This window comes from Odontesthes bonariensis, chromosome 19 (assembly GCF_027942865.1).
Source record: "Odontesthes bonariensis isolate fOdoBon6 chromosome 19, fOdoBon6.hap1, whole genome shotgun sequence".
NCBI classification, from domain to species: Eukaryota; Metazoa; Chordata; class Actinopteri; order Atheriniformes; family Atherinopsidae; genus Odontesthes; species Odontesthes bonariensis.
Window position 1 is genome coordinate 4,442,475 of NC_134524.1, and position 25,881 is coordinate 4,468,355.

Sequence of the window (25,881 nt, forward strand, 5' to 3'; positions counted from 1 at the left end):
TTTGAGGGAAATATGTGGCTGTAGATGCTTTGACTGATGAGCCGGGATGAATTCTTCTTTTCTGTAAAAGACATAATTGTTCTATATTTCTCATGTGAACTGAATACATACATCTGTAACCCTGTTTATTGTGCTTCAAGTCAGAAAACTATTGTAAAATATGAATTAATTGATTAAAATATTAATCTAAACTTTTTTTCTGATTAAAACCATATTATTGACAAAATAAATGTGTCGTAGGCCCAACTAGACGAAACACTGATGAAAGGAGGTTCCCACCTGATGACCCCAATGACATGTTGGTCAGCACGGCTCACTATATCTATATAGGGAGTATAGGGAATTATTCACTGGTCTGGTCCATTTTTTTTTCTTTAGCACAAGTTTATTCTGTTTACCTTAAATCCAAATCTAGCCTAGCTAGTGACTGAATAGGGCAGCTGACAACAAGGGACCCTGGGGTCGTAACAAGGATGTAGAGGATTTGTTGCAAAGTCTGTTGTCTCATTGTTGAGGGAGCTGGGTGTAAGTGGACAGAGTGTGAGGAAAATAGTGAAGGAAGTGTCAGATGAGGCAGTAAAGTCTAGTCAGTGGATTTGGATTAGAAGAAGCAATAGTAGCTGGGGGCCCAGCAGGGGGAGCACTTAGGGAGCACTAAGGGTCCTTCTGTTACCCCTCCTCCCCCCTAGTGAGGAGTTAAACAGTTTGACGGCACGGGGGACGAAGGAGTTCCTCAGTCTGTTGCACTAGGGGAGAAGCAGCCTCTTGCTGAACAGGCTTCTCTGGCTGCTGATGACAGTGTGCAGAGGGTGGCTGGCATTGTCCAGAATAGCCAGGAGTTTGTGCATTGTTCTCCACTCTGCCACTGTCGCCAGAGGGTCCAGCTTCGTGCCAACCATGGAGCCAACAGAACTGGTCTAGGACTAGGTCTGTCCCTCAAAAAGTCGATGACCAGTTCCTTAGTCTTTGAGGTGTTGAGCTGCAGATTGTTCATGTGGCACCACACAACAAAGTTCCTCACCAAGCTCCTCTACTCCTCCTCTTTGTCATCTCTGACGTCACTGTAGGGGCAGTGTTGATCTGGGGTTGCTGCAGTTGGTCAGGTCTAGATTCAGCAACATTACGTGCCCAAAGAATGAGGACAGCTGACGACCTGAATATACTGAATAGTTATTCCATCAGTGGATTTTCACTTCCCATATGGCTCAGGTATATTCCAAGATGACAATGCCAGGATTCATGGGGCTCAAATTGTGGAAGTGGTTCAGGGAGCATGATGGATTGGCCCCCACAGAGTCCTAAATCCATTTGAGAATCCGTCTCTTCCATCGTCACTACAAGATCTTGGCGAAAAATGAATGCAACTCTGGACGGAAATAAATGTTGTGACAACAGAATCTGCAGAATCTTATCGAAACAATGCCACAGCGAATGTGTGCTGTAATCAGAGCCGAAGGCGGTCCAACACAATATTAGAGCGTGGGACTTTTTGTTTTGAACAGGCAGTTTATTTGAACTTTCTCAAAATCTAAATCTCTCTCTTGCTTTGCAGAAGGCTCAAAAGAGGGTGAAGGAGGAGTCCACAAAGGATGCTGTTTCATCGGTGAGTGCACTCACTGTCATAAATGCTGCATAAGCTGTGCTTTTATTGTACTATAACCTTCATTTTCTCTTCTGATTCCCTGCAGGGAAAACATGAACATCGCTTCAAAGTGAAATTCGGTTCAGATGACCAGAAATACACCATTGACTGTCATCAACCACAAACATTGCTGGAGGCCATAAAATTCCATCTAGCAGATGAGTTCAATGAAAAGATAAAGGGAACAGATGAGAACATTTACATTAGGTTGGGTGAAGGGGCCGATGCGTCTCTTCTTGCAACAAATTTTCCTTGTTGTTGTGTTGACGAAGATGAATGTCTGACCATACGTTCATCAAAAAGGGTTATAGAGGCCCAAAACCAAACAAAGTACCGGCTCCAAGAGAAAGAACATTACTGTGTATTCTATATTGAAAATGTGGGAGGGAAAGACAGTAAATCCAAGGCAAAGCAGATCTTTAGATGCACAGATATTCGTGAAGAGTTTAGGTATTTCTGTGTTTATGGAGAGAAGAGTGAGATGACCGTGGAGCAGGCTCTGAAACAAGATGGCCGCTTTGAGAAACATCTCAGCAACTTCACTTTGTGCGATAACAAAAACAACGACATCACCAAGTGCACAGCATCTCTCAGTAGAAAGATGAACAACAGGTATTTCAGGATTCAACTTACAAGATCAACAACAAAAGGCACAAAACAACCGGCCAGTAATGTAAAACAGGAACAGCAGAAAACCCAGTGTGCATCAAATGATTCACAAAGCAAGAGCGAAACAATATCAGTCCTAGAGCGAGCACAGGAGAAGGGTATCAGTGTAAAAGAAGCTATTAGAGAGACAGGCACCAATGTCAACATGCAGGAGATCTATGACCTTCTGCGTGAGCAGTTCCAGGGCCTGAAAGGATGGATGGAGAACAGGTTTCCTGGTCAGTCCTTTCAGAAAGCACTGAAGGTGAGCAAGGAGAACTTTGGAAAGATCCAGCAGTCTTTTAGGAAAATGTCCACAGTGAGGGAGCTGGTGAAGCTCGGTGAGTCAGTTTGTCTGTTGAGGATATATGACACCAGATCCTCTTTGTCAATGCAGGGCACAGGCTTTGTGCTGTTTGGCAACTTCATCCTGACGAATGCCCACTTATTCGAACCCTTTGCCAACCGGGGAATAGAAAAGTGGTGGGAATATATTAAAATCACTGCTGAGTTCCACTTTGAAAGTCATGCTGTTGGATCGAAGAAAATGCTTGATGCCAAAGTGTTTATTGACAATCCCTCCATCCATCCATTTTCTACAATAACTTCAGGGTCCCGACAAAGCTGGAACATCCCAGCACCTGTTGGCAGTGAACAACTAGATTATGCCCTGCTTGAGCTCATCCCTGAGAGCCACAACGCTGAAACACAACAATCTGAGACATCTGTTGTACCACCAGGGCTCCTGAAGAGGTTTGGTCCCCTGCCTGGGGATGGGGGGGCCTGTGTTGTTGGTCACCCAGCAGGTGGGGTGAAGGAAACAGATCCCACATGTATCATCAGAAAAGATAAGAGGGATCAGGCTGTCGACCAGAGTTTAGAGGACTACCAGAATTACTTATTTACGGTCTGCTCGATCAAGCAAGCGATCGAAACGCACCAGCTGGCAGATGTTGTTGTGACCTACAACACTTTCATGTATCACGGCTCCTCAGGCTCCCCGGTGTTTGATGCTCACGGTCAGGTTTTCTGTTTGCACTCTGGTGGCTTTTTCTTCGGCTATCCAAAGCCAGATCACAGTGTGATTGAGTACTGCTATCCTCTGCTCGGTATATTTAAAGAGCTTGTGAGTTCTCTGAAGAAAGCCGGAAGCACAGCGTTGTTGGCGAGAGTTTGCGAGGAAGCAAAGGGAAATCCACACCTAGAAAAGATCATTGAAGTTGTGGCTGGCCCAAAGGATGAATCCTCTAGAGAGGGGGAGTCATCAGATTCTGAGGAACTGATGGACACACATTAGGTTTTTGGATCAGACCGTTCTCAGATACATGGCACATCTGGCAGGACAGAAAAGTGAGATCAGAATGATTAAACCAAACAGAAACCCTTTATATTTAGTCTGAAGCTCCACCTGCTTACATGTTGTTCATACATGTTGTTTTCTTATTTAAAAAAAGTTTGAAAAGAAGAGGGTTAATAGACATGTACCAGAGAGCCTAAAGCATCTAAAGTACTTTACTGTTGTGCCTAAGTTAATGCCGGTCGGACCATCGGTGCTAGACTAGTAGCGCGCCCAAATTCATGATGGAAACGAGAAAATAATATTAAGTATACACAAGAGTAATATGTGTGTCTAATGCCTTCGGCATTGGCAACTGTTGTTGCTCTTTTTTCTAATTGTAGAAGCTCTCTGCATCTGCTGTAAACCTATTTATGAAAGTTTAATTTCCATAATCAAGTCAAGTTTAAGGCTTTGTAAACCATTTGATTTTATTCTCCTGTTTTGTTATCCTGGGATTAAAGTAAACTCACCTTTTGAGTCCTCTGTATTACCTGCTTTTTTTATTTCTTTGATTTCTACAAGGAAGCTCAACAGGCTGCACCTTCGGAAAGCACATGCAAATAGACAAAACGCAAGCAAAAAAAACTAAAACATCGTCATAAACTTGACAGCATGTGCTGCAAATCATCACAGCAGATACAACAAATACTGAAACATGCTGCAAAGCACAAACAACAGCAAAGTGTTTCCAAGGATGCAAAAACTGGATGAACTACCATGAACGTTTTAACACCTATGTAGCTAATTACCTGAAATCAGTCTCGGTGCTACTTTTAGAGTTCTCGTTTGAATGGACCGAAATTACACAAAGAAACATTCAACCACAACTTGTTAACTAGACATTGGTTCTTTATTGAATACTAACCAGAAACATGAGCCTTAAAATGCAATCAGAAAAGCAAATGAAAGAACATCATATGCACACGTTAAAAACTTGATTTTGCTCAGATGGATCTTTAACGGAGACGGATGAGAGCAATCTGCTGATTGAACACTCCTCAAGAAAGTCAATGAGAACTTTTTCATTTTTATTATAAAGCAGCAAAAAAAAGCTAAATTAATAGAAAAATGTTTGTTTATGTTGGTTTGGTACCAAACGATTATAAGTTTTATCCAAGTTGTTTAAATCTTATAAGAAGCAGTAATAACTCTAAGTTCATGTAAAAACCAAAAGAAATAAAGCAAAGAATTTGTTCAGAATTGTTGTTTTTCTTTTGCTTGTCCCTCTCTTATTGATTTATTTGTGACAGCTTGAGTCACCGCTGCCTCATAATTATTGTTCCTGTCAGAGAGATTTGTCATTATTTGCTTTGGGAGATCAAACGGTGTCGAATGCCAGTAAATGCTGCAGCATGTTTGAGTTCACCGTGCGTGCACTTTATCACAGCAAAGACAGACGCAGTACAACAAACAGTCGATCAGCGTCGGCAGGAGTTGTTGCTCAACTCCGATCTGACCTGACAGACGTTTCCCGGTGAGTCAAAGGTTTGTCACACTGAGGCTTCAAAAAGTCCAACAGCAGCCGGGTGAAGCAGAGACGAGTCTGCACACAGAAGAAGAACGACGGGAAGAAAGATGAAGTGGTTTGGTGTTCTCATCTGTCTGGTTCCTGTGGCCTTCACACAGGTGAGTTTACTTCTTAAACAATCGTACATTATTTAACAGCTTTAGTCCTGGATTATGTGTTTTGAAGTAGATTTATTAGAGCAATAATTCATTAATTCAGTCCAAATCTATTTATTACTAATCTATGATGGAAACTGTTGCCATAACCCTTCAACCCTCCTGTTGTCTTGCGGGTCAAAAGTGACCCACTACCATGTTTAACTGTAGAAAAAAATACCTTAAACTATCTTTTTCCAACTTGAAATGTTATTACTTTTCCTAAAGGGACCCCATCATTAGAAAAAGTCATACTTTATTTTTGTTTATGTTTCCATGTGGGCTGTACACCACTAGGGTACAAAGATTGTCTTATGGGTCATTTTTGACCCGTGAATTATAAAAACATTTAAACACCAGAAAAAAGTTCACTGTTTTTTTTCCCCTTTCAATATAATTAATTCAGAAGTAATTACTTCACATTTATTATATAATTAATTTACAAACTTAAATTAATTTAAATTTAAATTAATACCAATTTTATTAATTAATTAATAAACCTTTATTATGTAAAAGAAAACTGAGAAAACAAGAAAACTGTTGGTCCAACTGACAGTTGGTTTGTGGTAAAAAAAAAAAAAAAAGTGTAATCCTGAAAACTGGTGATTGTCTTTTTGTATTGTGTAACAAAATATACATGATAAAAAATATATTGAATTGAGTTGAATAGATAAATAACAGCTGGTTTCATCACACAAAATAGATTTTGGATTTAAAATTCAATTAAGTTGCTTTATTTTGGGGCTTTGGTAGGGCGGGTCATTTCTGACCCGTAGGACAAAGAAAAGGGGAGTAAACACAATGTTAAGACCGCACAAAGGGTTAAAAAGAGTCATTCGACTCAATGTAAATGTAACAGTTGAACGTTAAATAAATGATAATTAATATTTAAATTCTATCGTTGCTTTGCTGGATTGATCCGTCAAACTGACCAAGTAGAATAATTTTCTTGTCTGTCGTTTGTCGAGGTGCAGATCGACCCCAGAGGAGCTCGTCCGGTGGAGCAAGGCACCAGATCCGATAAATGTGCCCCTCAGAGGGAGTGGCCTTTCTGCATAGACGATGACTGGGTACTTCTTCTTCTTCACTTCTACACTTTACCCCGTTTCTCCAACTAAATCAACTGAGAAAACAGATGGTGGTTTTAAATTGATAGGCCTCACCCAAGAGCATTTCGACAGAACTATGCACCACGTATGTCTGAGGATGTGAGCCTTTTTAACTTTTTGACCAAAGCTAATTTAAATTTTATAAAAACCGAGAGTGTAGCCTGACTTTGAGCTCGTCACCTCAACGTGGAAAGAGCACGACTCATGAACCGGATGTTTTTGCTAATTTACTGCCTCACTTTTAGCATTACAAGACACAAATATTTTTGGATCACGACGAAGCCTTTTACACATTTAAAGACTCTCATGTCAGCCGCTGTAGCTAGTTTTATCTGCTAGCATCGTATCTGCTGGCAACCAACGGCTTAGAGTCGCTTGGCCAAGACAGCACTGTCAAATTTGTTCTCAAGGTGTTATAAACCATACGTTTATGGCTATTTTAGTGGCTCAATATCTCTAAAAGCCGCCAACTTTCACTGTAACTCATGTCATATGCTAGCTTCTTCCTGCGTGTACATCCATCAACACGATTAGCAAACACACTATCTTGGATTATGTTGGCTGGAACTAACTCTCATTAAAAAGCACGACAGTCAGCCTAAACTTTTGATTGTGACACTTCATGCCACAAAGAATGGACTCTGACATGTTTCTTTTCATTGAATTAATCCTAAATGAACACTTTTGGTTGTAAGCTAGTTAGCTACCAACTAGCTTACACCAACTAGCTTAGTTTGCTTTGAAGATACTTTAGCTCTACATTTGATGAAGATAATCAATAAACAGTTCATTTTATGTTAGTTGTGAGCACATAAACGAGATTTATATATGATTTGATAAATGTTTTCAGACCAGCAATGGGTTCTTTTACCTTTAAATCCTGATGTAACGCTAACACAACATTAACATTTTCAAGACTCAGGAAAATATAGACAAACATAAACTGAAGATTTAATCTCTTGAACTGTTTTCATACACTGTTTATATATTTTTACAGTCTGAGAAATTAAAGTGGAATATTCAAAATTTTCCAGATATCCTTCAAGTTATGCAAAGTCTCAGTGGGTTTGATTATTGATGAGTCATAATAAATTCTGTCTTCTAATTTCATCCGTTTCTTCTTCTGTCAGGGCTCTAAATGCCCGTCGGGCTGCAGGATCCAGGGTCTGATGGACAAAAACGACCACGAACTGCTGAAAAAGATCGAGAAGATCCGTATCCTGCTGGATCAGAACAAGGCAAAGCATCGCTCCGCCGATCAGGTGTCCAAACAGACCTACAACTACCTGAAGGAGAAGCTCACCATCGATGCTGGTCAGTGTTTAGTCATCACAGAAAAAAACAAAAAACATGCAAGAACAAATCTGAAACTGAAATAACACCCAAAGATCTGGTTTCCTCACATAAATGTTGTTTTGCCATGATTTAGTAAACATTTATTTATTTCCAATGTTCTCACCAAAAAGGTGGAAACCTTGGAGTTGGGAACCCAATAAGTTAATCGTGTATTAGAGTACAGATAGAGTAATATTTCGAAACATCTGATTTAAAAATGAATCGGGATGTGTGAAAACTACAACTCTGAGTGTGCTGAATCAGGGGCTGTTTGATGAAAATCTCAAAAAATAAATATTTCACTAAATAATTTCTGTTATTTTATTAGACTTTCTGGATGGAAAGGATTAACACAAACACAAACTTCTTCCACCAGGTCACGGCAACAACTACTACGACTTGGCCCAGAGTCTGCGTCAGAGGATCTCAGACATGAAGGTCAAGATTGACAGACAGCTGAGGATCCTCTCCGCCCTGAAGGATCGGGTCAAAGACCAGGTCACTGAGATGCAAAGGCTGGAGGTACGGAGAGCCAACAGGGACAAAAACACAGATATACTCTTTGCATTCACACAGTAAACAACAACAAAATAGCCACAGAGGCAGAAGCTTTTCTTTTACCCTTAAACTACAATTTAGCTTTCTTTGAATTCCAGTCAGATCTTAGGTCTTTTAGGGCGCTAAAAAGTAAGTTAAAGGCCTACAGAAAGCTGACACTACACCCAATACATAATGATAATACATACACAGAGGAACAATAATGATCATTGGACTCTACACCAAAACATTTCATAAACGCATGAAATTTGGGATTTTGAATTTGCCGCTTGGAAATCCTTCCTGGAATTACAGACTGGGGGCGGGGCTTCCGTGTGACGTCACAGGTGCACTGGATTTTCCTGACTGCCGCTATTAGTATGCTTGTTGAGTGGTGAAGGCAATAAAACGTTGGGTTCAGTGCAGTTTTTATTGTGAGTAGATGTACGAAGTGCTGTGGGTGCGTGTGTTGCCCTCAGCAGCAGCAGCTCACACCACCGGGGACAGAGGAAGCAGAGAGACCCGCGGTCTTGTGTCTGTGTCTCCCTGTCTGCCTGCCTCCTCTCTGGTGAAATCAGCCGGAGCCATCCCGCCGTGTTCAGCTCCCTGCGGTGCGGACGCTCAGGGGGAATCCACCTGGCGGAGAGCGGACATACCGCGGGATGGTTGCCCTGAAATCAGCCGGCAGAGCGACGACGTGTGTCCACGTCGGGGCTCTTGATGATCGCTCTGCCGAGATTTCCACTCTCCACCTGGCGGAGAGTGTGTCCGCTCTCCGCCAGGTGGATTCCTGTCCGCACCGCAGGGAGCTGAACATGGCGGGATGGCTCCGGCTGATTTCACCAGAGAGGAGGCAGGCGGACAGGGAGACACAAGACCGCAGGTCTCTCTGCTTCCTCTGTCCCCGGTGGTGTGAGCTGCTGGTGCTGAGCAGTGTTGCCAAAAAAAAATCACAAGAAGTCGCTATTGGCTCTCTGAAAAGTCGCTAGAAGTCGCTAGATTGCGTCATGACGTCATAAGTGACGTAACCACGGCCATATTATATTTTTTCGCTCCTACCCGAGCCGAAATCAGCCGGCCTGAAGCTGATTTCAGCTCTAAACTCTGTAAACTTTAGCAACATTTGAAACTTTCCAGGCCAGAAAGCAGTCGTTTAGCTCCCCAACGTGTTAAAAACCTGCCAAAATACCGGCTATTTACTATTTTGTTCCCATGAATTCGGCGCTACTAAAGCTAGCCGCAGTGAGCAACGCACTTCCGGTTATTTTGACAAAATAAAATACCCGTTGCCTTTTATCATAGGGAAAGATATTACGATAAAAAAAAAGGTGCTTTTGTTTTGAAAACAGGAAGTGAACCTACCCTTGTTGTAGCTAGCTTGAAACTGCCGTTTTGATGGAAATGCCGGGTTGCCGCCGTCCAGCAGTGCTTCTGTCTCGGCTTGTATGGTGTCGCGGGGCAACTGATTTGTCACTCACAAAACAAGTTAAATTGTCGCTAGATTTAGCCAGAGATGGCCAAAAGTCGCTAAATCTAGCGACAAAGTCGCTAAATTGGCAACACTGGTGCTGAGGGCAACACACGCACTTCGTACATCAACTCGCAATAAAAATTGCACTGAACCCAACGTTTTATATTTCCAAGCGACGTCCCGCGGCACACATCGAAATTTGCCGTGAAGAAGCTGTCCAGGTCTGGCAAACTGCTGGCTTCGCTACTAGAACTACTGGGGGTTGTTCCAGCAGCTGGCACTCGCGACGTCACGCACCTGTCGTTCCAGTTTGCCAAATTCGAGTCAAATGTGGTGATGGTTTATTGGGCCTAATCAGGACTATCCAGGGGCCTAAAATTATTTTAAAATCATAAAAAAATTCCATGGTATATAAGGAATCGATCTGCTATTTCAGTTTTGTGCAAAAAATCACCTTTCTGTAGGCCTTTAACATAGGAATTATTCTGAGGGCGCCATTCAGAAGTGTTATAGTAGGTGTGTTGTATTTTATTTGTGCATTATAAACATAATAAACAGTACTCTAGCCTAGTTTATCATCTTATTTACTTTAGGAATAATTTTTTTCAACCATTTGTGTCCCCCGTCAGGTTGATATCGACATTAAGCTCCGCTCCTGCAAAGGATCCTGCGCTGGTTACGTCGAGTACAAGGTGGACCACGAAAGTTACGTGACCCTGGATAAACAGGTGAGGACTCGGTTCTTAAATCCAGCTATGTTTGCTGACGCAAACATGTGAATCAGAGTTTTGTGAATCATTATCAGCTTGTTTTGCCTAATTTCCACAGTTCAAAGATTAATGCTCAAAGACCACTTTGAGTTCCAGTTTGGTTTCTAGACCTTTTTGAGAAAATACCCAAAACGTGTTTGCAGTTTTACTGTTTTCACTACCAAAAGAAGAAACTTAAGTGAGTTAAGTCACTTGTATGGCTTAAAATAAAAACTAATTCCTTTAAAAAAGAAGGAAAATAAATAAGTGACTTAATTTAAGGAGGGGAAATTTGCTAGATTTGTTTTTAGTTTAGTGATCATTTATTTATGTAAAACCACTACTTTAAAACTGTCAATTCCCCCTCCCACTGTACTCAGAAGCTGTTCCAAACTTTTATTAAAAGCAATATAAATGATCATAATCAGTAAATGAAGGGGTCATTAACATCTTAGACACGTTACATGTGTCATTCATGTGCAGTATAAACAGCTCGGGGCCCAGTATGGAACCTTGTGGTACTCCACAGGTTCTCAGGCTTTCTCGATCACAGGATATGGACCTCTCTCTTATTTTTGTTACCCCTTAAACGAAAAATGCAGTGTTGAGTGTCTCCTGTCCGTCCCTCAGGTGCAGCAGCTGGACTCTCAGTCAGTGCAGAACATCGAATCAGTGGGAACGCTTTACGTGATGAAGAGCAGGCCACTGAAAAACGTGGTCGTGGACAGCGTCTTCAAATCCAAGGATGTGGCGGGACAGCGGAGAGAAGACATGTTCCCTGAGGTGAGAGAGGTTTCCTTTTAAACATTTTTTAATTTCTCACCAAAACTCTGAACGTTCAGCTAATGCTAGTCTGCGTTTCTTCTAGCACGAACCCTAAACTGATGACCATAGATGCAGTAGCAGAATATGCTTTAAACCTTCGGGGAATTATGCTAGCAGTTAGAATCACAAGCAGTTAAAACTGTTTCCTTATTCAGGACCTAAGATATGTGGTAGTTAACATACTTATGGCTTCAGTCAAAGAGGTAGAAAATGTTTTAAAATGTGTGTAAAATCCAATGTTGGCTCACAGATACTTGGCCATAAATAAGAAAACTATGTTTTGACAACAAGATTTCAAAAAGCTTAAAAGTGGTCTGAGATAAAGGCACATAAAAACAACAGAAAATCAGTAAAATGAACGAATGTAGACTAGACGTTTATAGATTAGTCATGAAAACCAGCAGTTTTAGAGAATGATGCAGCACATTCTGCCACACAGTGTCGATGCTGAAACGATAAATGTGCAGCCCGTGACTGTTTTCACTGTATTGTATTGTTGCAAATTCTATTGTTCTGTTATTAGCAGGCTGATTTTGTTTATTTGCTAATAATTGACGGGGCACACATTAGCTTGAGCTATTAGCTTCGAGGTGGCGGTGTGAGCATTTCTGTTAATTCCCTTTTTGTCGTGAACTTCCTTGGAGTCATGCAATGAATTCTATGATGATGTTGCAATATTTTCAAATTGCATGGACTTTATTAACACAATTTAAGACGACTAATTTCGTCAATCTCATTTAAACAGAGGGGGAAAGAGTACAAAAATATTTTACTCAAGTACAAGTACTGTTACTCTGTTGAAATTGTACTCAAGTACAAGTATATTTACCAGTCAAAAAATCTACTCAAGTAAAAGTAAAAAGTAAATAATTTAAAATGTACTTTGAGTTAAAGTAAAGTTACTTTTTCACAATCTGTGTTTTCTGCCTCTACTGTGAAGCCCACATCCGTGTAACGGATGCCAAATGGCTGAGTGGAGTGGCTAACTGTCGCAGGATCACCTCAGTCATTTGCTTCAGCTCAAATCTGTTGCCGAATGCAATAGGGAAAGGTCTATGTATTTTCCCCTCCTCGCCCAATACAGCCTCGAAATATGACCCACTACACAGATTGCCATGCCTTCTACACTGCCCTGACTTTACAAAGCATTATACAAGAAATGTGAAAGTCAACTGTAGCGCCGAAATCTCCTTGCTTGCCTGTTTGCACCAATCGTTCGTGAACACATGATAAGCCCAATGTCACTGCTACAAAGACAGTTGGTTTCAGCACCGAAAATCGTCATTGGCTACCCCTGACAGTTTACATATCTGCGGTTATCAATTCAAACATTGGGCTTATTTGTTTTGTTTAATATTCTTTCTGGCCTGATGGACGTATATGTGGTAGGACCAATAGTTCTCGAGGTCAGTGGGTAAGACGGATAATGGCAGGTTAGCAAGCGGCCGTGCTCATACTATTAGCCAGCTGAATAAGCAGATTAGTTGGCATAGCTAATTTCCGTTACAGTGCCAACAACAGGTTGCTAATTCAATATTATATTAGCAGTATCATACACAGTTTTCGGGACATGGCTAGGACTCCTAGCCTTGTCAGTTTAAACATGGAAAGGGAACGAGAAACATGACTTACCTCAACGTGCTTACGCAGATTAGATGTCGAATTCTTGTAAGCCAAAATTTTGGACATCTTACTCAGATAGGGCCAGGGGTGCACTAAGTCAGAAGAACTGCTCTCCGTATTTCCATTGTCCGCCTCCATGTCTGACTCTGCCATCCTCGTCTGAGTGAGTGACAGTTCTCACGCGCCAACACTCTTTATAGTAGGCTAGAATTCTAGAGCCATACCGGCGCAGGGGCACAACGTTCAGTATTTCCCATAATATCCCATAATAATTCATTACCAGAACGCAAATTTTTTTTTACTCAGTAACGCTTGTGCTGTAAAATGTACCGAGGTACATTACTTGAAAGAAAATGTACTTAAGTAAGAGTAAAATTACACATTTTAAAAAGTAGTTAAAAAAGTACAAGTACACAAAAAAGCTACTCAATTACAGTAACGCGAGTAATGTAATTCGTTACTTTCCACCTCTGCATTTAAATAACGACTAATTTAATCCACAAGAGCCGACTGTCAGTTATTGCTCTCAATTAACTGAATTCTGCACGATTGAAAGTCATTTTAGATGCTTCATTAAAAACGGATAACAATAAAGTTTAAAATTAGTTAGCGAACAACAAGCTAGGTTAGCTTGTTAGAGCCAACCCAAAGTATGTGATTGTTGCTCTTTTGTTAGCAAGATTACAAAGAAAATAACCAGCTGAATTTAATGAAACTTGGTAGAAAGTTTGAGCATGGGCAAAGCAAAGATTTGGATCCATCTATTTGTAAGTTTGAAATACAACAATGGTCTAAGTGGAGATCCTATCATGGTATCCCTTGGTATCAGAACGCAGAGGTATCGCATTACTCTGTTTGAGAGTGAAACTTTATTTCCTCTCAACCAAACCAAAGAACCAACCTCAGCACAACCATGTTAACTCACTCTACATTCCCTTCTTCTTCTTCCAGGTAAATACAGTCCAATTGATCCTGGAGCAGGAAGGTTCCAGCTCATCCCCAGCAACCATCTCCAAGGTCCCAGGTACTTCTTCCTCTACGTCTGGATCCTCATCTTTGTCTGGATCCTCATCTTTGTCTGGATCCGCCTCTTCTTCCTCAACCTCATCGAAATCCATCACTGAACACACGGGACGTGGCGATGGGGATTTCTTCGGAGGGTTTGGAGGGTTTGACAGTCAACCAAGTGCAAGTGCAAGTTCAAGCCACGTATCGACCAAAACTGTCAGCTGCACAAAGAGCATCAGGACGACAGTGGTTCACACGAAGGATGGACCAGTGGAAAGGGTGGAAGAGGTGGTTAATGGAGGACCTGAGTGTCAGGTGATGACGGATACCAGTAAGGGAGGGATGAGTTCCTTGTTCCCAAGCCTCAGCCACACCTCCTCCTCCTCCTCCTCCTCCTCCTCCTCCATATCTACCAAGACATTTCATTCTGGGGGCACGAAAGGAAGCCTCTTGGGAGATTTCAAATCTGGGCTCACGAATCCATTTGGTTCTGATGTTGGGCTCGATCTCGGAGCGTTCATGACCGACAACGCAGAGGATGACGTCCCTGATTTCCACGCCCGGAGTGTGAAGAGCACGCGTGTCGACCGGCAGGCCGATTTTGTAGGAAAAGGTACCAAAACATCCGATCTGGAGTAAAATCTGCAAAGCCAAGAGGGGAACGACAGCTAGATAGCATGTGTTAGCATCAGCTAGCTTGCTTGTACCAAAACAAGAAGTGAATATAATATCCTTAAATCTTTGCTGCTAGAGTTTATAGATTTCTACATCCAGTGTAATGAATAAGACCACCAGTTTATTGAAGTATTTTGGCTCACTGTTTAACCCAAGAAAATTAATGGAAACTTATCACATTTAAAAAGTCAGATGTAAGATTTGATAAAAGCACCTGTTTGTGTAAAGATCGGTGTAATTTTCTTGTGTTCTAATACATTCAATAAAGCTATATTTCTCGGTCACATTCCCTGAACTCTGACATTCTTGATAAGCTCCCAACCAAACTGCGATTTTCTGATTTTTAAGAAGAATAAAACCATGAAATTTTACACGGAAACACGTAAATTCCTCTGAAATATCTCCCAACATGCTCTCGCTACGGCCCTGTTTGTAACAAAAGATGTGCCACCCCATCAAACATCTTGCAGTCTGGCGTAAATGGGTTTGATACTGGGGAAGGTTTAGGTATTTTCTTTAGCCGGAAGCGATGTTTTTAGCCTTTTTTCAACCAGTCGAGAGAAAGCCGGCCCACGCTAACTCGCGGCTTGCGGTGTGCCCCTCTGTTTACAGATTGTGTCGAAGCCTTCCAGAAGCACCAGAAAGGGGAAACAAACGGCCTGTTTGAGATCAAACCCGTCGGCGCTATCTCCCCATCGATAGCGGTTTACTGCCAGCAGGAGGGGTTAATGGGCGGGTGGTTGTTAGTCCAGCAAAGAGAGAGCGGCGTGCGCGGTTTCAACCGCACCTGGGCTGAGTACCGTGAAGGGTTCGGCTCGGTCGATGCTCAGGGCAAGGGGGAGTTTTGGCTGGGCAATCAGAACCTCCACCTGTTGACTAACCAGGGTGAGACCCTGCTGAAGGTGGAGCTGGAGGATTGGGAAGGGGGCGTAGGCACTGCTGAGTACATAGTGAGGGTGGGCACGGAGGAGGAGGGGTACCCGCTGCATGTGTCCGGTTACACCGGGGACGCCGGCGACGCTCTGACGACGCCCAAATCTGTGAGGGCGTCGGACTTGTCCCACAACGGTATGAAATTCAGCACCTTCGACAAAGACAACGATAAGTGGGAAGAGAACTGCGCACAGGTGTACGGGGGCGGCTGGTGGTACAACAGCTGCCAGTCTGCCAACTTAAATGGGATTTATTACAAAGGCGCATACGACCCGAAAACAAACACGCCGTACGAGGTTGAGAATGGAGTCGTGTGGGCGACGTACAAAGCAGCCAGCTACAGCCTGAAAGCTGTTCGTATGTTTATCCGACCGGCTGCTTTTTAATAGGCTGGGCAGGGGTGGAGCAGTGATTTTTAAATGTGGGAGGGGGGCACATGAGCACATGAGACGATTTTAGGCTCACGTTTAGCCCATTTTTTAAAGTAACACCAGGAGCGGAGCAGTGATTTTAAATGTGGGGGGTGTTCCAGGGGGGGCACATGAGCACCACATCAAGCCCATAGACACGACGCTGAAGTTGGCATCCGATTCGCAAATTAAATGGATGGGCATAAAGGGCCATTTCACTGCATTTTGATCACCCTAAACTAGATCCTGTATGGAAACTACAATAGTTACACTGCTCAAATCTGAATGGAATTATTCTAAAGAGGCTATAGATTCATTAAAACCTTATTTGGGATTTGTGAAACCTTTTTCTGATTTGTGAAAATGCAGAACAGGGTAATTTTACTGCATTTTGATCGCCCTAAACTAGATCCTGTATGGAAACTAAAATTGTCACACTGCTCAAATCTGGATGGAATTATTCTTAAGAGGGTACAGAGTCTTTAAAACACATTTTATGATTTGTTAAAATTTTATTTGGTCATTGAAAATTCAAAAAGGTGAAATCATCTTGTTGTAAAAGTGGGGGTGTCGAAACACCCCCATCCCCCACGGGTGCGACGCCCATGAGGCAGGGCATAATAAATGTGAGCTGGAAGATGTTTGGAAGTCCTTCTAATGTTCCAAAATGATGTTTAAACAACGTTGTGTATTTCTGCTGATGATTATATTTTTGTCAACACGCTGTGCAAATGGCATTGACCTGTTTGTTAGCTTAACCAGTCCAATGTTCTTTCAGCGACCTGATGTTCTCCCTGTTGCTCAACTCTGTACAGATCAACAACTGAACTCTGCTCCATCAATAAAATTCAGTCTTCACTTCAGCTGCTGCGGCTTGTGTTCTCATTTCATATAAGATTCTTTATAAAACAACAATCCAACATTTACCCAATTTTTAAAAGTTTGAATGGCTTTTTGATTGAACTACGAGTGCTTATTTTTACTCAAATGGGAAAGTATTGAGATAAATTAGTTTTAATACACTCTAATGTGGAACTTTCACCTTATTTATTGCCTGTATTATTTCATTTATTAGGGACCGAGCAGTGAAACTGCTCCCTATTGTATCTGTAGGAGTTCTTATCATTATTCTTTGCAAAAGGTGCTCGAAAACTCGTGAAATTTTGCAAGCACCACCTGCCAGTCGACAACATGGAAAAATCTGGACTCATTTTTTTTTTGGGAGTCGCTCATTGACTCTGTAGCGCCCCCTACGATGCTTAAAAATGGTGCCCGTATTGGGGTTAGTTTTGTGTGTGACAACGAAATTCGGTACACTCATTTATCATGCCCAGACGCACAAAAAAGTCTCTTGCCGCCATGGTCCCACGTCCACAGGAAGGCGGCCATTTTGGATGGAAGGTGTGTTTTGGTGCCATTTTTCCCCGATTCCACGCCTTGCATACGATTGAACTCGTCCTACAGATTTAATGCTACAGACTTCAAACTTGGCCAGGTTACTCTTAAGACATGGGGGGAAAAAAATCATGGAGAAACCTTTTCAAACCTCAAAGGGTGTGGTGACGCATCAAAGTTCAATGACTCGCCATCACTCACCACAAAAAAATGAAGTCGCTTATAACTCCCACATACATTATCCAATCTGTCCCAAACTTCATAAGGTGAATGCTGGACCCAGCCTGAAAGCGTACATATAATCATAGTATCATCCACTTATAGCGCCACCTGCTGGGGGTTGGAAATGTCTTGTTTTTTCCACACCTCGCATTTGAACAAACTCCTCCTACAGATTTAACGGTAACAGCTCCAAACTTGGCCAGGTTACTCTTAAAGGAGAACTGCGGTATTTTCAACATTAAGCCTCTTTTCTGAGTCGTCTGCAATATTTTAGAACCCCCCTCACCGCTTTTTTGATGTTTACTGCTGTCTCCGGTATTTGCCTAATTTTGATTCATTTCAACCTGCTTCAGAATGGCAAGTCATGCGCATGTCTACAAAGGTCCGTAAAAGCACCATAAACGTCCGTTTTCAAAATCATCAACTCACCGGAGTGGTTACTGGTGTGCACTGGTAATCCATATCAAATTTCGTGGCGAAAGGTTGCTTCTGTCGTGTTTTATTTGACATTTTGTACTGGATGTTCGTTGATATTACTCCGCCACCGCTAAGAAAATAGTGCGAGCATGAACAAGCTGCCAAATTTGCTATTGCAGGGGTGGCCAACCGGTCAGAGACTAAGAGCCGCATTTTTTACTGTGTTACCACAAAGAGCCAAACTATTTACAAAAATGACAGAATTCTCTCCGTTACATCCGTCTTTTCTTGACTCGCACTCGTCTCGGTCACGTGACGCATCAACGCTGATATTAAACCCACGAAACGAGCAAAATGAGTCAAAAACAGACGTGTTTGGAAAGCTTCTTCCCAGTGAGGAGACAGAAGAAGAGGCTGTGACCACTAAGAAAAAGAAAGCTGCATTTTAAAGGCATGTTTAAGCGTTACCATAGCGACCAGAGAGGATGTTATGTCAGGAGGACGCTGCTAATAAAGTTACATACAAGTACACAGTGGATTCAAGTTTATTATTATATTTACTAAATACCACAGAGTCTGTGTTGGTCGTATCATTTTATTTTGTAGTATTTATCTGCCACGCCTGAAAGGCCGGTCTGTGAAAATATTGTCTGACATTAAACCGGTCCATGGAGCAAAAAAGGTTGGAGACTGCTGCCGTATTGAACTCAAACGAAGCGAAAACGCACATAAAAAAACAACAACACAAACACAAATTTTGATATGAATGTTAGAGCCGCATGAAACCAGACAAAGACCCGCATGCGGCTCAGGAGCCGCAGGTTGGCCACCCCTGAGCCATAGTATTCTTAGACACCTGCTCAGTGCAAGTCATAAGTGAATACAAGCAAACTAACCAAATTTAACAGAACAGATCAGACTATTTATTCCAGTAGTTAATACAGATTTTCACTTTTATTCGTACAGGCGGCTGTAGTTCAGGGGTGACTGAATGGAAGTCGTCTGCTAATCAGAAGGTTGGTGGTTCGATCCCCAGCTTCCCTGGACCACATGTTAAAGTATCCTTGGTGCAGTATGTGTAATGTAGAAAACAAACTGCAGCCTGTAACTCTGTATAGAACTGCTGTACCAGGCAGGGGCGATTTTAGGATCTGGTCTTTAGGGGGGCCCAGCCCCCAGTGCTCACAGAGGCACATTATTTCTCACTAATTGAGGCAAACTAGTACATTTATAAATTTTGGAGCCGTATTCGTTTTGCTTTGAGTAGTGTTTTCCCCTACAACATTCAATTTTGACCTCTTCATTTCAAAAGACTGTGGCTCGGCAGCGATAACAGAGAGCCTGAGACAAATATTGAAGATAACTCAACATTTATTTTGGGAGTAAAGAGTTAAAACAAAAACAAATGCTAGAAAATAAATAAAATGGTCACTAAAATAATGCATCCTTGAGCAAAAAAAAGAAGTGTTTTTGCATAATATAATATTTTAAAAATGTGCTGAGCCAGGGGGTGCCGAGCTATCTCAAGAATACCCTAGCCTCGCCCCTGTGTACGAGTCTGTGTGAATGAATGTAGCTTACTGTTTAAGTGCTAAATAACTACAGCCATTTACCTTATTGGATGTTTTACAACTAAAGCTGAAACTAAACTTTTGGTAAAAACTAAAAACTCAAGGACATGGTGGACTCAATGGCTGCAAGGTGCCCAGGTCCTGTGGCTGCAGAACCAGCCCAGATCATCAGCCCTCCACCACCGTGCTTGACAGCTGGTGTGAGGTGTTTGTGCTGATATGCTGTGTTTGGTTTCCTCCAAACGTGCTGCTGTGCATCATGAGCAAACATCTCCACTTTGGTCTGCTCTGTCCAAAGGACATTGTTCCAGAAGTCTTGTGGTTTGTTCAGATGCAGCTTTGCAAACCTGAGCTGTGCTGCCATGTTCTTTTTAGAGAGAAGAGGCTTTCTCCTGCAGCCCTTCCACACAAGCCACACTTGTTCAGTCTGTTTCTAACTGTGCTGTCATGACCTTTAACCTTTAACATGCTAGCTGAGGCCCGCAGAGTCTGAGATGTAGCTCTTGGGTTTCTGACCTTGGGGTGACCTTTAACCTTTAGCATGCTAACTGAGGCCTGCTGAGTCTGAGATGTAGCTCTTTGGGTTTCTGATCTTGGGGTGACCTTTAACCTTTAACATGCTAACTGAGGCCTGCAGAGTCTGAGATGTAGTTCTTGGGTTTCTGACTTTGGGGTGACCTTTAACCTTTAACATGCTAACTGAGGCCTGCAGAGTCTGAGATGTAGCTCTTTGGGTTTCTGACCTTGGGGTGACCTTGCTGGGACGTCCACTCCTGGGAAGATTGACAGCTGTCCTGAATGTTTTCCACTTGTGAATAATCTCTCTCTCTGTGGAACGATGGACTCCAGATAGTTTGGAAATGGCCCTTTAACCCTTCCCAGGTTGATGGGCAGCAGCAGCTGCTGATGTTTTTCCTCCTTGGCATCGTGTTAACACACACCTGAACGCTGCAGAACTTCTGCTTTCATAGAGCTGCTCACACTGACTGATGATCAGTTAATCAGAGCATTGATCAGCAGCTCCTGGCTGCTGCTGACCCTCTTAGTTCCTGTGGAAGCAGGAAGGGTTCACTTACTTTTTGCTGTTAACGACACAGTGTAATATGTCATGTGATGTTCATCTATATTTAGCTAAATTTTAAGACCCGCTGAAGATCAGTTTTCATAATGTTCTGCTGGGTAAAACATTAGAATCTAAAGACACTTTACTTTGTTTTTCGATGGACGATACTTGACGAGTTCTTCCTTTGCCCACCTTCCAACTCTTATAGGGTTTCATGACATTTGGCCCAACAAACTACCATACAAACCAATCACATACACATGGAAACAGGGAGGTACAATCTATACTAATGTAGGGTTAATTATTGGTCCAAAAGGTACATATCCCTTGTGCGGTCTTAACATTGTGTTTACTCCTCTTGTCCAAAGCCCCAAAATAAAGCAACTTAATTGAATTTTAAATCCAAAATCTATTTTGTATGATGAAACCACCTGTTATTAATCTATTCAAGTCAATTCAATACATTTTTTTATCATGTATTTTTTGTTACACAATACTAAAAGACAATCACCAGTTTTCAGGATTACAGTTTTTTTTTTAATCACAAACCAACTGTCAGTTAGAAATAGAAATAGAAAATAAACAGTTTTCTTGTTTTCTCAGTTTTCTTTTACATAATAAAGGTTTATTATTGCTATTATATAAATGTGAAGTAATTACTTCTGAATTAATTATATTGAAAGGGAAAAAAACAGTGAACCTTTTTCTGGTGTTTAAATGTTTTTATAATTCACGGGTCAAAAATGACCCATAAGACAATCTTTGTACCCTAGTGGTGTACAGCCCACATGGAAACATAAACAAAAATAAAGTCTGACTTTTACTAATGACGGGGTCCCTTTAGGAAAAGTCATAACATTTCAAGTTGGAAAAAGATAGTTTAAGGTATTTTTTCTACAGCTAAACATGGTAGTGGCTCACTTTTGACCCGCAAGACAACAGGAGGGATATATGTACCTTTTTGAGGGTCTAAAAGGTACATATATACGTACTCAAGTGGTAAAAGATACATATATGTACCTTTTTTTCTACATGCTGGGGTACAATAGACAGGCTACTTCAGTATAAGGGTACAAAATTGCCACCAGATGTACAAGATTGGTCTCTGTAAGGTACAAACCACAAGGGTACAAAACTATACCTTCTGAGGTTATTGCCCCAGTGACAAGCCATCGTACCCCTAAAGGTACAATTCTGTACTTTATTTTCTGAGAGTGTAGTGTCCATAATAATAATGCAGAGAAATGAAGAACAACACAAAAAAACATCCAAAGGATTTCTGAGGTCAGAGAGAAATGTTGAAATCCTTTCGAAGCTGTTTCCACCCCCACTATCACAAGAATTGGACAAAAGCAAACATGATCTTTGATGGTCCAAAAGTCACTCGAATGACACAAAATAAACAAAGGAAAAACATCTACTTGTTTTTGTTTGAATTGGAGCTCAGTTCAAGGTAAACTGATTTCTTCCCCCCTTTTTTTTTTTTTTACCTCTGCAGTGTGCATGAGGCTCAAACAGCAGAAGCAAGATGGCCGACATTTTCCAAGTCACGCCCAGACGTACAGGACGCAGCTCTGCTCAGCAAAATCACATGTTCCCCTCTGCTCAGATGACGATTGGGTAAGAACAACAACTTCATACAGAACTGCATTCATAAGCAGTTTTTGATTTGATTATAACATAATAGTGTCAGGATGTGATTCTGCTGACTCATGGGATGAACCAGTGTTGTGTCCACACAGAACAGACAACTCAGCAAAGAAGCCATTTTAAACTGGATCTTTAGGCACTTTGTTCCCAGCAGCCTGTCACAGAGATGTACGGAAGCTCAGAGCGGACGTGGTACGTATAAACTTTTTTTTTTATCGTTTTCTCGAGATAACAAGATAATTTACCGATGGTTTTCGAGGCCACTTTTTCTCCCCAGTCCGCCCCTGTTTATATGTGTTAATCTGTATTTCTGGCAAAGGTTTTTACCCATTTTTACCCCCCTTTTCATTGAAAACTGAATAAAGTAGCCTATGAATCAAACATGGGTTGTGGAGCGTTTGTGAAAATGCACAAAGCAAATCCCGCTGGTGTGACGAGCATTTCGTTTTCTCAAGATAACGAGTTATTTATCTCGTTATCTCGAGAAAACGATAACGGCACCTCTCTTGCATCATTCGGTAACCATGGAGACGGGCTGGTCCCCTCAGCTGGTCACTGAGGTGTAAATGCCTGTTGAGCTACAGTTGAGCCGGCCGTCCCCGCCTACTTTACCAGAAATACATATAAACACATATAAACAGGGGCGGACTGGGGAGAAAAAGTGGCCTCGAAAACCATCGGTAAATTAACTCGTTATCTCAAGAAAACGATCAGAAAAAAGTTTATACGTACCACGTCCGGTCTGGGCTTCCATAGAGACACATCATTTGTTCCCATTTCTTTAGCTGCATCTGTGAAAAACAGCTTCATAGTTTCAACTTTGTTGTACATTTACGTTAAAACTGCTTTCAGTTACCAAAAGAGTCAAATTAATATATGAAATTCAGTTTAAAAAAAAAATTAATGTTATCACGTCTAAAAGTAGAAAAGTAGGAAAAAAAAAGACAATAATAAGAATGATATGTTATTCAACATCAAGAAAAAGTAAATAAGATTCAATTTAAAGCTTAAAAAAGGAATATAAGATATAATCTAATGACTAATTATGGAACAATTAATATAAATGAAATGATTAAACTGCTTTATGCCACCAGAAATGAATAATCTAGAAGCTCTTTGTGGGTTTTAGACTGGAATTAAGATTTGTTCCCATTTCTTTAGCTGCATGTGTGAAAAACAGCAAAGATAACGAAAGTTACGTATGTAACTACGGTTCTATGAATCCTGGATGACCGCCAGAGGCGGTGCTTTCAAGCACTGGATGATACATCTTGCGCATGCGCAGGTCGAGTGTTAATACCAACAACGTCACTCGTGACCCCCTGCTGACCCCGGAGAGCCTATATACTTCCGGCAACATCAGCAGGTCAGTCCTTACAGAATCTTCTCGCGAGTATACGAGGATTCTGAGTGACAGAACGCTCTGGCGGTCATCCAGGATTCATAGAACCGTAGTTACATACGTAACTTTCGTTCTATTTCATCCTTACTGACCGCCAGAGGCGGTGCTTTCAAGCACTGGATGACTAATACCAGAAGAGTCACGAGGAATCCGGCACTTACTCACTTTATTGAGAGGAAGCAGCAGAGTCGGGCAGCAGGACCACAGCCAACGGGTTGGGAGTGGCAACATTCACCCGATAGAACCTGGAGAAGGTACTCGGTGACGCCCATGACGCTGCCTCACAGATGTCTTCCAGGGGAACGCCCCGTAGGGCTGCCCATGAGGTCGAGACAGCTCTGGTGGAGTGGCAGCTCACCCCAGCTGGCTGGGGGCGCCCACTTCCCTCATATGCCTGGGTGATGGCGTCCACCACCCAGTGAGACAGTCGCTGTTTAGAGAGCGCACAGCCTCTCCGAGGGCCACCGTAGCAGAGGAAGAGCTGGTCCGACTGCCTGATACCGGCAGTCGCGGCCACGTAGGCTCTCAGAGCCCGCACAGGGCACAGTAGGCGTAACCTGTCCTCCCCCTCCGGGGGAACAAACTGTGCCAGGTGGATAGGTCTGTTAGACGAAGACAGCACCTTCGGGAGAAAAGCGGGGTTCGGCCATAGGGAAACCCCTGAGCCATCCGAGTTCCACCTCATGCAGGAGTCGCTCACCGACAGAGCATGCAGCTCCCCGACGCGCTTCGCTGACGCGATAGCGAGTAGAAAGGCGGTCTTAGCGGAGACCCACCTCAGCCCTGCCTGAGCAAGGGGTTCAAAGGGAGGCGCGCACAGGGCGCCGAGCACCAGGTGCAGATCCCATGGCGGGGTGCGCCGCACTCGTGGGGGGCGCAGCCGCCGCGCACCTTTCAGGAAAAGGGACACCAACCTGTGGCTTCCCACCTTGCCGTTATCCGCTCGAGCATGCCGAGAGGAAATGGCCGCCACATACACCTTCAGGGTAGCGGGGGACCGGCCGTCATCCAGGAGTGACTGGAGGAACTCCAGAATCCTAGGGACAGGACAGTGCACAGGGTCCTCACCCCTGTCCAAGCACCATGTAGTGAACAGCCGCCACCTCTGTTCATAAAGCGCCCGGGTAGAATGCGCCCTCGCGTTTAGGATGGTATGGCATACCTCGCCAGAGCACTCAGTCAGCATCGGGTCGGGCCCTGCAGTGGCCAGACCCACAGCTGCAGGCGGGACGGGTCGGGATGCCAGATCCGACCCTGCCACTGAGACAGGAGATCCCTCCTGTCGGGGAGGCGCCATGGGGAACCGCTGCAGAGCCTGTGCAGCAGTGGAAACCACGTCCTCCCTGGCCAAAAGGGGGCTACCAACAGCAGCCTGTGGCCCTGCTGGAGGACCCTCTGTAGCGTAGGGACTATCAGAGGGATCGGCGGGAAAGCATAGAGGAGAACCTCTGGCCAGTCGTGGGCCAGAGCATCCTGTCCCAGGGGACTGCTCTCCTCTGTCAGGGAGAACCAGAGGGGGCAATGGGTCGACTCTTCTGAGGCAAAGAGGTCCACGTTTGCTCTGCCGAAGGTGGCCCAGATATTGAGCACCACCTCCGGATGGAGCTGCCAATCCCCCGGCGGAGGCTTGCCACGGGAGAGCAAGTCCGCCGGCTGGTTGCGTTCCCCGGGCAAATACATTGCCCTTAGGCTGGCTAAGCGTGGTGCTGCCCACAGCAGGAGGTCCCGGGATGCCTGCAGTAGTAGTGCAGACCTGGTGCCACCTTGGTGGTTTATGTGGGAGACGGCCGAAACATTGTCCGACCGCACGAGTACATGTCGGCCCCTCAAGAAAGGGAGGAAAGCCTGCAACGCTCTGTGTACAGCCCACAGCTCTAGTGCGTTGATGTGCTGTGAGCGGTCCCGCGCCGGCCACAGCCCCTGAGCTGTCCGGTTCTGCCACACGGCGCCCCACCCCGAGAGGGAGGCGTCCGTCGTGACTGCCTCGCGACGGGATGCAATGGAGCCCATGGGCATGCCCTGGAGGAGAAACGAGCGCTTCTTCCACGGGGCCAGGGCAAGAAGGCAACGGTGGGACACCGCAAGCCTCCTGTGCCGGTGTCTCCTGGCGTCCAGGTGAAAGCTGTGCAACCACCTCTGGAGGGGACGCAGCGACAGCAATCCGAAGGGGACCACAGCAGCCGCAGCTGTCAGTT

The 25,881-nt window shown here is 43.3% G+C and overlaps 2 protein-coding genes across 2 annotated transcripts; both read left to right on the top strand.

Moving 5' to 3' along the window:
* The first annotated feature begins 1,200 nt into the window (after positions 1-1,200).
* LOC142369497 (serine protease FAM111A-like) lies at positions 1,201-3,608 on the top strand. The gene is made up of 4 exons (XM_075451843.1): positions 1,201-1,209; positions 1,553-1,603; positions 1,689-2,814; positions 2,929-3,608. The coding sequence occupies exons 1-4, from the start codon at positions 1,201-1,203 to the stop codon at positions 3,585-3,587; spliced, it is 1,845 nt and encodes a 614-aa protein (XP_075307958.1). The 3' UTR covers positions 3,588-3,608.
* A 1,580-nt stretch (positions 3,609-5,188) lies between these two features.
* On the top strand, positions 5,189-15,942 carry fga (fibrinogen alpha chain). The gene is made up of 8 exons (XM_075451119.1): positions 5,189-5,255; positions 6,266-6,361; positions 7,531-7,714; positions 8,112-8,257; positions 10,373-10,471; positions 11,123-11,275; positions 13,892-14,561; positions 15,236-15,942. Exons 1-8 carry the CDS (start codon positions 5,205-5,207, stop codon positions 15,940-15,942), a joined length of 2,106 nt encoding a protein of 701 aa, XP_075307234.1. The 5' UTR covers positions 5,189-5,204.
* Positions 15,943-25,881: the final 9,939 nt, after the last annotated feature.

Excerpts from the sequence above, each read along its gene's own strand:
- LOC142369497 (XM_075451843.1), top strand. Across the intron at positions 1,604-1,688 it reads CAAAGGATGCTGTTTCATCG|GGAAAACATGAACATCGCTT; the intron begins GTGAGTGCACTC and ends GATTCCCTGCAG. Across the intron at positions 2,815-2,928 it reads TGCTGAGTTCCACTTTGAAA|CACCTGTTGGCAGTGAACAA; the intron begins GTCATGCTGTTG and ends GGAACATCCCAG.
- fga (XM_075451119.1), top strand. The coding sequence starts at position 5,205 with ATGAAGTGGTTTGGTGTTCTCATCTGTCTGGTTCCTGTGGCCTTCACA. Across the intron at positions 5,256-6,265 it reads TTCCTGTGGCCTTCACACAG|ATCGACCCCAGAGGAGCTCG; the intron begins GTGAGTTTACTT and ends GTCGAGGTGCAG. Across the intron at positions 14,562-15,235 it reads GGCCGATTTTGTAGGAAAAG|ATTGTGTCGAAGCCTTCCAG; the intron begins GTACCAAAACAT and ends CTCTGTTTACAG.